Here is a 12,112-nt window from a genome sequence, read left to right as displayed (position 1 = left end):
GTTTTTAGCTCCCCCTTGGTGAATCTTTGTTCACCACTTACCAATTATAAGGCAAAGAAACCAGCACAAACAGGCTTTCTTAGCTTTAAAGAAGAAAAGTTGAAATTTATTAAACTTAATCTCTAATTCATTTGACGCCTACAGATACACGACGTGCCCATGCTAGCCTGCATACACGATACACCCATGCAAATAGAGACAGAAAAGAGCAGAAGAAAAATCAAGTGGAAAAGTTTAAAGCAATATCTGAAGAGGTTTTGTTACGGTTCTTCGAGCTCACAGTAGTGTCCTTGATTGTAGGTAGATCCTGCTTTTCATTGGAGCCCAGTATTCTTCTCAAACTTTGTTCTCTGTAGGAGACTTTTCTCATTTAGGGTTCATGTGTCTTCAGTGGATTCAGAAGCTTATGAGAAAGAGATGGAAGCAGACAGGAGAGATATTCGCAGTCCAGGAGCAAACAGACTTTCTCCCTGAGTTCAAATTGTTTGTACAATTCAGAAAAACCCAGGTTGCCAAGCAGGTTAGTCATGTGACTAACTGGTCTGACCAAGTCTTGGATTGCACCAGTCTCTGGAATGCTCCTCTTACACACAGTACCTGGGGATCAAGGTCCATTGTGGGTTGAATGTGTCAGGGAATGGCCCTTTGTCCTTCCAATCACTGTCTGTTAACAAGCAAATGTATTTTCCCGACACAGCTTATCTGTTTAACAAGTCCTTTCTTCACTCCAGTAACAGTTTAAAATCAATGTTTATGACAAAATTAATGTGCCTCATTCTTGGCATGCCGGGGCCTAGCATGACAAGTCTATTTACCGTAGCAGAGAGGTCAGTGACGAGGGGGAATAGATTTAAAGTGATTGGTAGAAAAATTAGAGGGGAGATGAGGGAAAGCTTTTTCACCCAGAGGGTGGCGAGGGTCTGGAACTCACTTCCTGAAAGGGTGGTTGAGGCAGAGACCCTCAACTCATTCGAAAGGAGTCTGGATAGGCAGATAAAGTGCTGTAATCTGCAGGGCTACGGACCAAATGCTGGAAGGTGGGATTAGAATAGGTGGATCGTTTTTCAGCCAGCACAGACACAATGGGCCAAGTGGCCTCTTTCTGTGCCTTAAACTTTCTGTGATTCTATGTCCTGGAGCTCAGATGATTGACCTCCAACAACCACAACCATCTTCCTTTGTGCTAGGTATGACTCCAGCCAGCGGAGAGTTTTCCCCCTGATTCCCATTGACCTCAGTTTTGCTAGGGCTCCTTGATGCCATACTCGGTAAAATGCTGCCTTGATGTCAAGGGCAGTCATGCTCTCCTCACCTCTTGAGTTTAGCTCTTTTGTCCATGTTTGAACCAAGGCTGCAATGAGGTCAGGAGCAGAGTGGCCCTGGCGTAATCCAGCTGAGCGTCAGTGAGCAGGTTATTGCTGTTTAAGTGCCGCTTGATGGCACTGTTGACGAAACCTTCCATCACTTTACTGATGATTAACAGTGGGCTGATGGGGCAGTAATTGGCTGGGTTGGACTTGTCCTGTTTTTGTGTACAGGACATACCTGGGCAATTTTCCACATTGACGGGTAGATGCCAGTGTTGTAGCTATACTGGAACAGCTTGGCTAGGGGCATGGCAAGTTCTGGAGCACAGGTCTTCAGTACTATTGTCGGAATATTGTCAGGGCCCATAGCCTTTGCAGTATCCAGTGCCTTCAGTCATTTCTTGATATCACACGGAGTGAATCGAATTGCCTGAAATCTGGCATCTGTGATGGTGGGGACTTCAGGAGGAGGCCAAGATGGATCATCAATTCGGCACTTCTGGCTGAAGATTGTTGTAAATGCTTCTGCCTTATCTTTCACACTGATGTGCTGTGCTCCCCCATCATTGAGGATGGGGATATTTATGGAGCCACCTCCTCCAGTTAGTTGTTTAATTGTCCACCACCATTCACGGCTGGATGTGGCAGGTCTGCAGAGCTTAGATCTGATCGGTTGGTTATGGGATCGCTTAACTCTCTCTATCGCATGCTGCTTACGCAGTTTGGCACGCAAGTAGTCCTGTGTTGTAGCTTCACCAGGTTGACAACTCATTTTGAGGTATGTCTGGTGCTGCTCCTGGCATGCCCTCCTGCACTTGTCATTGAACCAGGGTTGGTCTCCTGGCTTGATGGTAATGGTAGAGTGGGGGATATGCCGGGCCATGAGGTTACAGATTGTGGTTGAGTACAATTCTGCTACTGCTGATGGCCCACAGCGCCTCATAGATGCCCAATTTTGCATTGCTAGATCTGTTCGAAATCTATCACATTTAGCACGGTGATAGTGCCACACAACATGATGGAGGGTATCTTCAATGTAAAGATGGGACTTTGTCTCCACAAGGACGGTGGTCACTCCTACCAATACTGACATGGACAGATGCATCTGCGGCAGGCAGATGGGTGAGGGCGAGGTCAAATATATTTTTCCCTTTTGTTGGTTCTCTCACCACCTGTCACAGACCCAGTTTAGCAGCTATGTCCTTCAGGATTCAGCCAGCTCTGTCAGTATTGGTGCTACCGAGCCACTCTTAGTGATGGACATTGAAGTCCCCCACCCAGAGTACATTTTGTGCCCTTGCCACCCTCAGTACTTCCTCCAAGTGGTGTTCAACATGGAGGAGTACTGAGTCATCAGCTGAGAGAGGGCGGTAGGTGGTAATCAGTAGGAGGTTACCTTGCCCATGTTTGAGCTGATCCCATGAGACTTCATGGAGCCTGGAGTCGATGTTGAGGACTCACAGGGCAACTCCCTCCCTACTGTATACCACTGTGCCACCACCTCTGCTGGGTCTGTCCTGCCAGTGGGACAGGACATACCCGGGCATGGTGATGGCAGTGTCTGGGACATTGAATGTAAGGTGTGGTTCGGTGAGTATGACTATGTCAGGCTGTTGCTTGACTAGTCTGTGGGACAGCTCTCCCAACTTTGGCACATGCACCTAGATGCTAGTAAGGAGGACTTTGCAGGGGTGACAGGGCTGGGTTTGCCATTGTCGATTCCAGTGCCTAGGTTGATGCCAGGTGGTGTGTCCGTTTTTATTCCTTCTTGACTTCATAGCTGTTGATACAACTGAGTGGCTTGCTAGGCCATTTCAGAGGGCATGGAAGAGCAACCACATTGCTGTGGGTCTGGAGTCACATGTAGGCCAGACCAGCTAAGGACGGCAGATTTCCTTCCCTAAAGGACATTAGTGAACCAGATGGGTTTTTGCAACAATCGACAATGGTTTCATGGTCATCATTAGACTAGCTTTTTTTTTTAAAGTTCCAGATTTCCATTAATTGAATTCAAATTCCCCCTTCTGCCCTGGTGGGATTTGATCCCATGTCCCCAGAACAATACCCTGGACTCTGTGTTACTAGTCCAGTGACCTGAGTAAACCTGAGGATTGGGAGGATTTTAGAATATAGCAAAGGAGGACGCAGAAACTGATAAAGGAGAATAGAATATGAATGTAAGCTAGCAAAAAATATAAAAACGGACTGTGAAAGCTTCTATAGGTATGTAAAAAGGAAATGTTTGGCTCGGACAAATGTGGGTCCATTTTTGGCAGAGTCTGGAGAATTTATAATGGCGAATAGAGAAATGGCAGAGAAGCTAAATGATTACTTTGTGTCTGTCTTCACTGAGGAAGATACAAGAAATCTCCCAGAATTAAAGATCCAAGGGGTTATGGGGAATGAGGAATTGAAGGAAATTAGTATTAGTAAGAAGGTTGTATTGGAGAAATTAATGGGGCTGAAGGTTGATAAATCCCCAGGACCTGATAGTCTACATCCCAGAGTGTTGAAAGAGGTAGTTATGGAGATAGTGGATGCATTGGTGATCATCTTCCAAAATTCTATAGATTCTGGAGCGGTTCCTGCAGATTGGAAGGTGGCAAATGTCACCCCATTATTTAAGAAGGGAGAGAGAGAGAAAGCAGGGAATTACAGACCTGTTAGTCTTACATCAGTTGTTGGGAAAATGCTTGAATCTATTCTAAAGGATAAGTGGACACTTGGATAAAAATGATCTGACTGGGCATAGTCAACATGGATTTATGAATGGGAAATCATGTTTGAAGATGTTACTAACAGAATTGACAAAGGAGAGTTGGTAGATGTGGTATACTTTGATTTTGGTTGTATCCTGTTTGGGGGAGTACACTAAATTGGGTTGTTTGCTGACTGGGGGAAAGTGCTCTAATTTGAGTTATACCCTGTATTGGGGGGCATACTCTGATTGGGGGGGTCATTCTCTGAAGAGGGATGTGCTCTGATTGGGGTTGTACCCTGAATTGGGTTGTACCCTGAATTAGGATATGTCCTGATTGGGGGTGTGCCTTGAATTAGGTTATGCCCTGATTATAGGTTAGAGTCGTAGAGTGATACAGCACTGAAACAGGCCCTTCGGTCCACCGAGTCTGTGCCGACCATCAACCACCCATTTATACTAATCCTACATTAATCCCATGTCCCCTACCACATCCCCAATTTCCCTCAATTCTCCTACCACCTACCTACACTTGGGGAAATTTACAATGGTCAATTTACCTATCAATCTGCAAGTCTTTGGCTGTGGGAGGAAACTGGAGCACCCGGCGGAAACCCACGCAGTCACAGGGAGAACTTGCAAACTCCGCACAGGCAGTACCCAGAACTGAACCCGGGTCGCTGGAGCTGGGAGGCTGCAGTGCTAACCACTGCGCCGCCCATGTACCCTGATTGGGGTTGTGCCTTGAATTGGGTTGTGCCCCGATTGGGGGTGTGCTTTGATTTGAGTTGTGCCCTGACTGGGGGCACCCGGTCATGGAAGTGTTTTTTTCCCCTCTGTTTAAAAAACTAAGGGGATCTGTGTGCCTTTAAGACTGAGAACAGTTTTTATATTCTCTGGGAACAGTGTGTGAGCTGCAAGCCTGTTTCCTAAGAAACAGCAAGAGAGAGAGGTCACATGCTGCATTGTATCAGTTTGACTGTGTAAATACTGGCTAGAACCAGTTTGAACTGGAAGACCAGCGAAGCATGCTCTCCTGAAGGAAGGAAGAATTTGGCTCTCTCAGCAGAAAATCTACATTGGCCTAGAGGCTGTATTTCACCGAAAGAGGAAAAGACCCTTGGAAAGGGAAATTTGCTTTATTGGAGATCGCAAATCCTTTTTACTTCCTCTGTCTCTGCCTCAGGAGTGACTTTTTGTTGCCTTTCATGTTTCTGGGGGTTCTGGAAACTCAAAGTTTCTACTGATAGGCTGCTCATTCAAAATCTAATTAGACCTGTTGTTATACTCTTTGTTGAAATATGTGTGTGACACCTACTGCAGTAAAAGTACCGTGAATGCCTATCCATTACAGACTTTTCATCAAAATTGCTGTGGACTTTCAGTGGCATCTGACTATTCGACTCTGGGGCACCTCACCAAATCGGGAACGTAACCCACCAAGATTTACAACCTAGTTGTTTTATTTATTACTGAGAAACAGCTCTAATTTAAAACATCATTTTTGAACAGGTTAACTGTTGATTTTTGAATGTATGTGTGTGTGTATGAGGGTTAGGAGGAATAAGAAGTTATAAAGTCTTTTCAGACATAGATTTATCTCAGTATTGTTGTTGTTTAAAGAGACCTGTTTTGGTGTGTTTTATTCTGGGAGTTAATAAAGTGTTTAATTTGGCTAATTTCCGATAGGTGGGAAACTTTAATAATATGCTGTGACATTGGAGTCATGGGACTGAACTGACAGTGCAATACTCCCGCCTTGGTCATGACAGCCCTGACTTGGCCCTCGGAGATACTGAGCAGTGCTCTGGGTAAGGCCCTGTACTGCTTGGTGCCTCTGCCAGCCAGGAGCTCTCCACTCGGCATCTGTAGCAACACTGCCTCTGGGCTCCTCCCATTTCACATTGCACTTTGTCTCTCCTCTTCATTACCACCACAAAGAAGTAGTTACCAAATAATTACACAGTCCCTTTGTCTCGTTCTTTCTAGGTTCAGGAAACCAGAAGTGAGCATAGACCCTGAGTTCAGGCTGTTACTGAGCTCCAAATCTGACCACACATTCCCCATCTCCATTCTCCACCAAGGGATGAAGGTAAGGTGGCAGGTGACTGCTCACAGCCCTGTGATATATGCTGCACTCCCAACATATCAGAGATTAGTGTCACATTGCCCCAGTTTGACAGTGCATTGTTCTCTATTCCCTTTCTCCCAGAGCAGTGCCGAATCTGCTAACGGTTTATCAAGAGAACAACCTTTTTATTCCGTTTAATAAGGCAAAAAATGGAGTCAGCCCTGGTGGATAAAGAGTAAAGCTCCCTCTACACTGTCCCATCAAACCCTCCCAGGCAGGTACAGAGTAAAGCTTCCTCTACACTGCATGATCAAACACGAACAGAAAAGCAAAAAAAAAGCATATAAAAAAAAAACGGGGTTAGATACAGAGTAAAGCTCCCTCTACACTGTCCCCATCAAACACTCCCCAGGACAGGTACAGAGTAAAGCTCCCTCTACACTGTCCCCATCAAACCCTCCCAGGCAGGTACAGAGTAAAGCTCCCTCTGCACTGTCCCCCATCAAACACTCACTGTCTTAAAGGAAGAGGCCAACGATAAAGAATTCCAATAACACTGCCTACATATTATGTGTTGTATTTTAAAACTTTATAATACACATGCAGTTGTCACACTCGAATTGTAACAGACAATCCAATGAAAATGTTTCTTTCACTTTGAAAGGAAGACACGACAAAACTATCCAACAGAAAACACCAGAGTCACAGTGTCTGCAGCCTTTCTAAATCCACCTGTGTAAACTAACCCAGTGCTTGGGCTACACAGTATCCAGGCTCTGAACCAACTGGTCAGGAAAATAACAGCCCCTCATCACCGTCCCTCAACACTCCTGGGCTGGGGAGTGGGCCGGGAAATCTCAGCCAGGGTCCCCACTCCTCATCACTGTCCCTCAACACTCCTGGGCTGGGGAGTGGGCCGGGAAATCTCAGCCAGGGTCCCCACTCCTCATCACTGTCCCTCAACACTCCTGGGCTGGGGAGTGGGCCGGGAAATCTCAGCCAGGGTCCCCACTCCTCATCACTGTCCCTCAACACTCCTGGGCTGGGGAGTGGGCCGGGAAATCTCAGCCAGGGTCCCCACTCCTCATCACTGTCCCTCAACACTCCTCGGTTGGGGAGTGGGGCGGGAGATCTCAGCCAGGGTCCCCACTCCTCATCACTGTCCCTCAACACCCCTGGGCTGGGGAGTGGGCAGGGAAATCTCAGCCAGGGTCCCCACTCCTCATCACCGTCCCTCAACACCCCTGGGCTGGGGAGTGGGCAGGGAAATCTCAGCCAGGGTCCCCACTCCTCATCACCGCCCCTCAACACCCCTGGGTTGGGGAGTGGGGCGGGAGATCTCAGCCAGGGTCCCCACTCCTCATCACTGTCCCTCAACACCCCTGGGCTGGGGAGTGGGCTGGGAAATCTCAGCCAGGGTCCCCACTCCTCATCACTGTCCCTCAACACCCCTGGGCTGGGGAGTGGGCAGGGAAATCTCAGCCAGGGTCCCCACTCCTCATCACCGTCCCTCAACACCCCTGGGCTGGGGAGTGGGCTGGGAAATCTCAGCCAGGGTCCCCACTCCTCATCACTGTCCCTCAACACCCCTGGGCTGGGGAGTGGGCAGGGAAATCTCAGCCAGGGTCCCCACTCCTCATCACTGTCCCTCAACACCCCTGGGCTGGGGAGTGGGCTGGGAAATCTCAGCCAGGGTCCCCACTCCTCATCACCGCCCCTCAACACCCCTGGGCTGGGGAGTGGGCTGGGAAATCTCAGCCAGTGTCCCCACTCCTCATCACTGTCCCCCAACACCCCTGGGCTGGGGAGTGGGCAGGGAAATCTCAGCCAGGGTCCCTACTCCTCATCACGGTCCCTCAACACCCCTGGGCTGGGGAGTGGGCAGGGAAATCTCAGCCAGGGTCCCCACTCCTCATCACGGTCCCTCAACACTCCAGGGCTGGGGAGTGGGCCGGGAAATCTCAGCCAGGGTCCCCACTCCTCATCACTGTCCCTCAACACCCCTGGGCTGGGGAGTGGGCAGGGAAATCTCAGCCAGGGTCACCACTCCTCATCACCGTCCCTCAACACTCCTGGGCTGGGGAACGGGGAGGGAAATCTCAGCCAGGGTCCCCACTCCTCATCACCGTCCCTCAACACCCCTGGGCTGGGGAGTGGGGCGGGAGATCTCAGCCAGGGTCCCCACTCCTCATCACTGTCCCCCAACACCCCTGGGCTGGGGAGTGGGCAGGGAAATCTCAGCCAGGGTCCCCACTCCTCATCACTGTCCCTCAACACCCCTGGGCTGGGGAGTGGGCAGGAAAATTTCAGCCAGGGTCCCCACTCCTCATCACTGTCCCTCAACACCCATGGGCTGGGGAGTGGGCAGGGAAATCTCAGCCAGGGTCCCCACTCCTCATCACCGTCCCTCAACACCCCTGGGCTGGGGAGTGGGCAGGGAAATCTCAGCCAGGGTCCCCACTCCTCATCACCGCCCCTCAACACCCCTGGGTTGGGGAGTGGGGCGGGAGATCTCAGCCAGGGTCCCCACTCCTCATCACCGTCCCTCAACACCCCTGGGCTGGGGAGTGGGCTGGGAAATCTCAGCCAGGGTCCCCACTCCTCATCACGGTCCCTCAACACCCCTGGGCTGGGGAACGGGGAGGGAAATCTCAGCCAGGGTCCCCACTCCTCATCACCGTCCCTCAACACCCCTGGGCTGGGGAGTGGGGCGGGAGATCTCAGCCAGGGTCCCCACTCCTCATCACTGTCCCCCAACACCCCTGGGCTGGGGAGTGGGCAGGGAAATCTCAGCCAGGGTCCCCACTCCTCATCACTGTCCCTCAACACCCCTGGGCTGGAGAGTGGGCAGGAAAATTTCAGCCAGGGTCCACACTCCTCATCACTGTCCCTCAACACCCCTGGGCTGGGGAGTGGGCAGGGAAATCTCAGCCAGGGTCCCCACTCCTCATCACCGTCCCTCAACACCCCTGGGCTGGGGAGTGGGCAGGGAAATCTCAGCCAGGGTCCCCACTCCTCATCACCGCCCCTCAACACCCCTGGGTTGGGGAGTGGGGCGGGAGCTCTCAGCCAGGGTCCCCACTCCTCATCACCGTCCCTCAACACCCCTGGGCTGGGGAGTGGGCTGGGAAATCTCAGCCAGGGTCCCCACTCCTCATCACCGTCCCTCAACACTCCTGGGCTGTGGAGAGGGCAGGGAAATCTCAGCCAGGGTCCCCACTCCTCATCACTGTCCCTCAACACCCCTGGGCTGCGGAGTGGGGTGGGAGATCTCAGCCAGGGTCCCCACTCCTCATCACCGTCCCTCAACACCCCTGGGCTGGGGAGTGGGCAGGGAAATCTCAGCCAGGGTCCCCACTCCTCATCACCGCCCCTCAACACCCCTGGGTTGGGGAGTGGGGCGGGAGCTCTCAGCCAGGGTCCCCACTCCTCATCACCGTCCCTCAACACCCCTGGGCTGGGGAGTGGGCTGGGAAATCTCAGCCAGGGTCCCCACTCCTCATCACCGTCCCTCAACACTCCTGGGCTGTGGAGAGGGCAGGGAAATCTCAGCCAGGGTCCCCACTCCTCATCACTGTCCCTCAACACCCCTGGGCTGCGGAGTGGGGCGGGAGATCTCAGCCAGGGTCCCCACTCCTCATCAATGTCCCCCAACACCCCTGGGCTGGGGAGTGGGCAGGGAAATCTCATCCAGGGTCCCCACTCCTCATCACCGCCCCTCAACACCCCTGGACTGGGGAGTGGGCAGGGAAATCTCAGCCAGGGTCCCCACTCCTCATCACTGTCCCCCAACACCCCTGGGCTGGGGAGTGGGCAGGGAAATCTCAGCCAGGGTCCCCACTCCTCATCACTGTCCCTCAACACCCCTGGGCTGGGGAGTGGGCAGGGAAATCTCAGCCAGGGTCCCCACTCCTCATCACGGTCCCTCAACACCCCTGGGCTGGGGAGTGGGCCGGGAAATCTCAGCCAGGGTCCCCGTTCCTCATCACCGTCCCTCAACACCCCTGGGTTGGGGAGTGGGGAGGGCAATCTCAGCCAGGGTCCCCACTCCTCATCACTGTCCCTCAACACCCCTGGGCTGGGGAGTGGGCAGGGAAATCTCAGCCAGGGTTCCCACTCCTCATCACGGTCCCTCAACACCCCTGGGCTGGGGAGTGGGGCGGGAGATCTCAGCCAGGGTCCCCACTCCTCATCACTGTCCCTCAACACCCCTGGACTGGGGAGTGGGCAGGGAAATCTCAGCCAGGGTCCCCACTCCTCATCACGGTCCCTCAACACCCCTGGACTGGGGTGTGGGCCGGGAAATCTCAGCCAGGGTCCCCACTCCTCATCACTGTCCCTCAACACCCCTGGACTGGGGAGTGGGCAGGGAAATCTCAGCCAGGGTCCCCACTCCTCATCACGGTCCCTCAACACCCCTGGACTGGGGAGTGGGCTGGGAAATCTCAGCCAGGGTCCCCACTCCTCATTACCGTCCCTCAACACCCCTGGGTTGGGGAGTGGGCAGGGAAATCTCAGCCAGGGTCCCCACTCCTCATCACCGTCCCTCAACACTCCTGGGCTGGGGAGTGGGCCGGGAAATCTCAGCCAGGGTCCCCACTCCTCATCACTGTCCCTCAACACCCCTGGGCTGGGGAGTGGGCTGGGAAATCTCAGCCAGGGTCCCCACTCCTTATCACTGTCCCTCAACACCCCTGGGCTGAGGAGTGGACCAGGAAATCTCAGCCAGGGTCCCCACTCCTCATCACTGTCCCTCAACACCCCTGGGCTGGGGAACGGGGAGGGAAATCTCAGCCAGGGTCCCCGCACCTCATCACCGTCCCTCAACACTCCTGGGCTGGGGAGTGGGCCGGGAAATCTCAGCCAGGGTCCCCACTCCTTATCACTGTCCCTCAACACCCCTGGGCTGGGGAACGGGGAGGGAAATCTCAGCCAGGGTCCCCACTCCTCATCACCGTCCCTCAACACTCCTGGGCTGGGGAGTGGGCCGGGCAATCTCAGCCAGGGTCCCCACTCCTCATCACTGTCCCTCAACACCCCTGGGCTGGGGAGCGGGCAGGGAAATCTCAGCCAGGGTCCCCGTTCCTCATCACCGTCCCTCAACACCCCTGGGCTGGGTAGTGGGGAGGGCAATCTCAGCCAGGGTCCCCGTTCCTCATCACTGTCCCTCAACACCCCTGGGCTGGGGAACGGGGAGGGAAATCTCAGCCAGGGTCCCCGTTCCTCATCACCGTCCCTCAACACTCCTGGGCTGGGGAGTGGGCAGGGAAATCTCAGCCAGGGTCCCCACTCCTCATCACTGTCCCTCAACACTCCTGGGCTGGGGAGTGGGCAGGGAAATCTCAGCCAGGGTCCCCACTCCTCATCACGGTCCCTCAACACCCCTGGGCTGGGGAGTGGGCAGGGAAATCTCAGCCAGGGTCCCCACTCCTCATCACCGTCCCTCAACACCCCTGGGCTGGGGAGTGGGCAGGGAAATCTCAGCCAGGGTCCCCACTCCTCATCACCGCCCCTCAACACCCCTGGGTTGGGGAGTGGGGCGGGAGATCTCAGCCAGGGTCCCCACTCCTCATCACCGTCCCTCAACACCCCTGGGCTGGGGAGTGGGCTGGGAAATCTCAGCCAGGGTCCCCACTCCTCATCACGGTCCCTCAACACCCCTGGGCTGGGGAACGGGGAGGGAAATCTCAGCCAGGGTCCCCACTCCTCATCACCGTCCCTCAACACCCCTGGGCTGGGGAGTGGGGCGGGAGATCTCAGCCAGGGTCCCCACTCCTCATCACTGTCCCCCAACACCCCTGGGCTGGGGAGTGGGCAGGGAAATCTCAGCCAGGGTCCCCACTCCTCATCACTGTCCCTCAACACCCCTGGGCTGGAGAGTGGGCAGGAAAATTTCAGCCAGGGTCCCCACTCCTCATCACTGTCCCTCAACACCCCTGGGCTGGGGAGTGGGCAGGGAAATCTCAGCCAGGGTCCCCACTCCTCATCACCGTCCCTCAACACCCCTGGGCTGGGGAGTGGGCAGGGAAATCTCAG

General features: G+C 53.7%; 1 protein-coding gene across 1 annotated transcript in view; it reads left to right on the top strand.

The window, feature by feature from the left end:
* LOC137364330 (dynein axonemal heavy chain 6-like) overlaps positions 1 to 12,112 on the top strand; it is a 1,069,890-nt gene that overhangs the window by 865,057 nt on the left and 192,721 nt on the right. Inside the window, exon 27 of the mRNA XM_068027612.1 lies at positions 5,995 to 6,097. Coding sequence (XP_067883713.1) covers positions 5,995 to 6,097 — 103 coding nt within the window. The remainder of the gene's footprint in view (positions 1 to 5,994; positions 6,098 to 12,112) is intronic.

The sequence above is a fragment of the Heterodontus francisci genome, unplaced genomic scaffold, assembly GCF_036365525.1.
Source record: "Heterodontus francisci isolate sHetFra1 unplaced genomic scaffold, sHetFra1.hap1 HAP1_SCAFFOLD_484, whole genome shotgun sequence".
Classification (NCBI taxonomy): Eukaryota; Metazoa; Chordata; class Chondrichthyes; order Heterodontiformes; family Heterodontidae; genus Heterodontus; species Heterodontus francisci.
The sequence above is the reverse complement of the archived record's forward strand: the minus strand, read 5'-3'. Positions and strand labels throughout refer to the sequence as shown.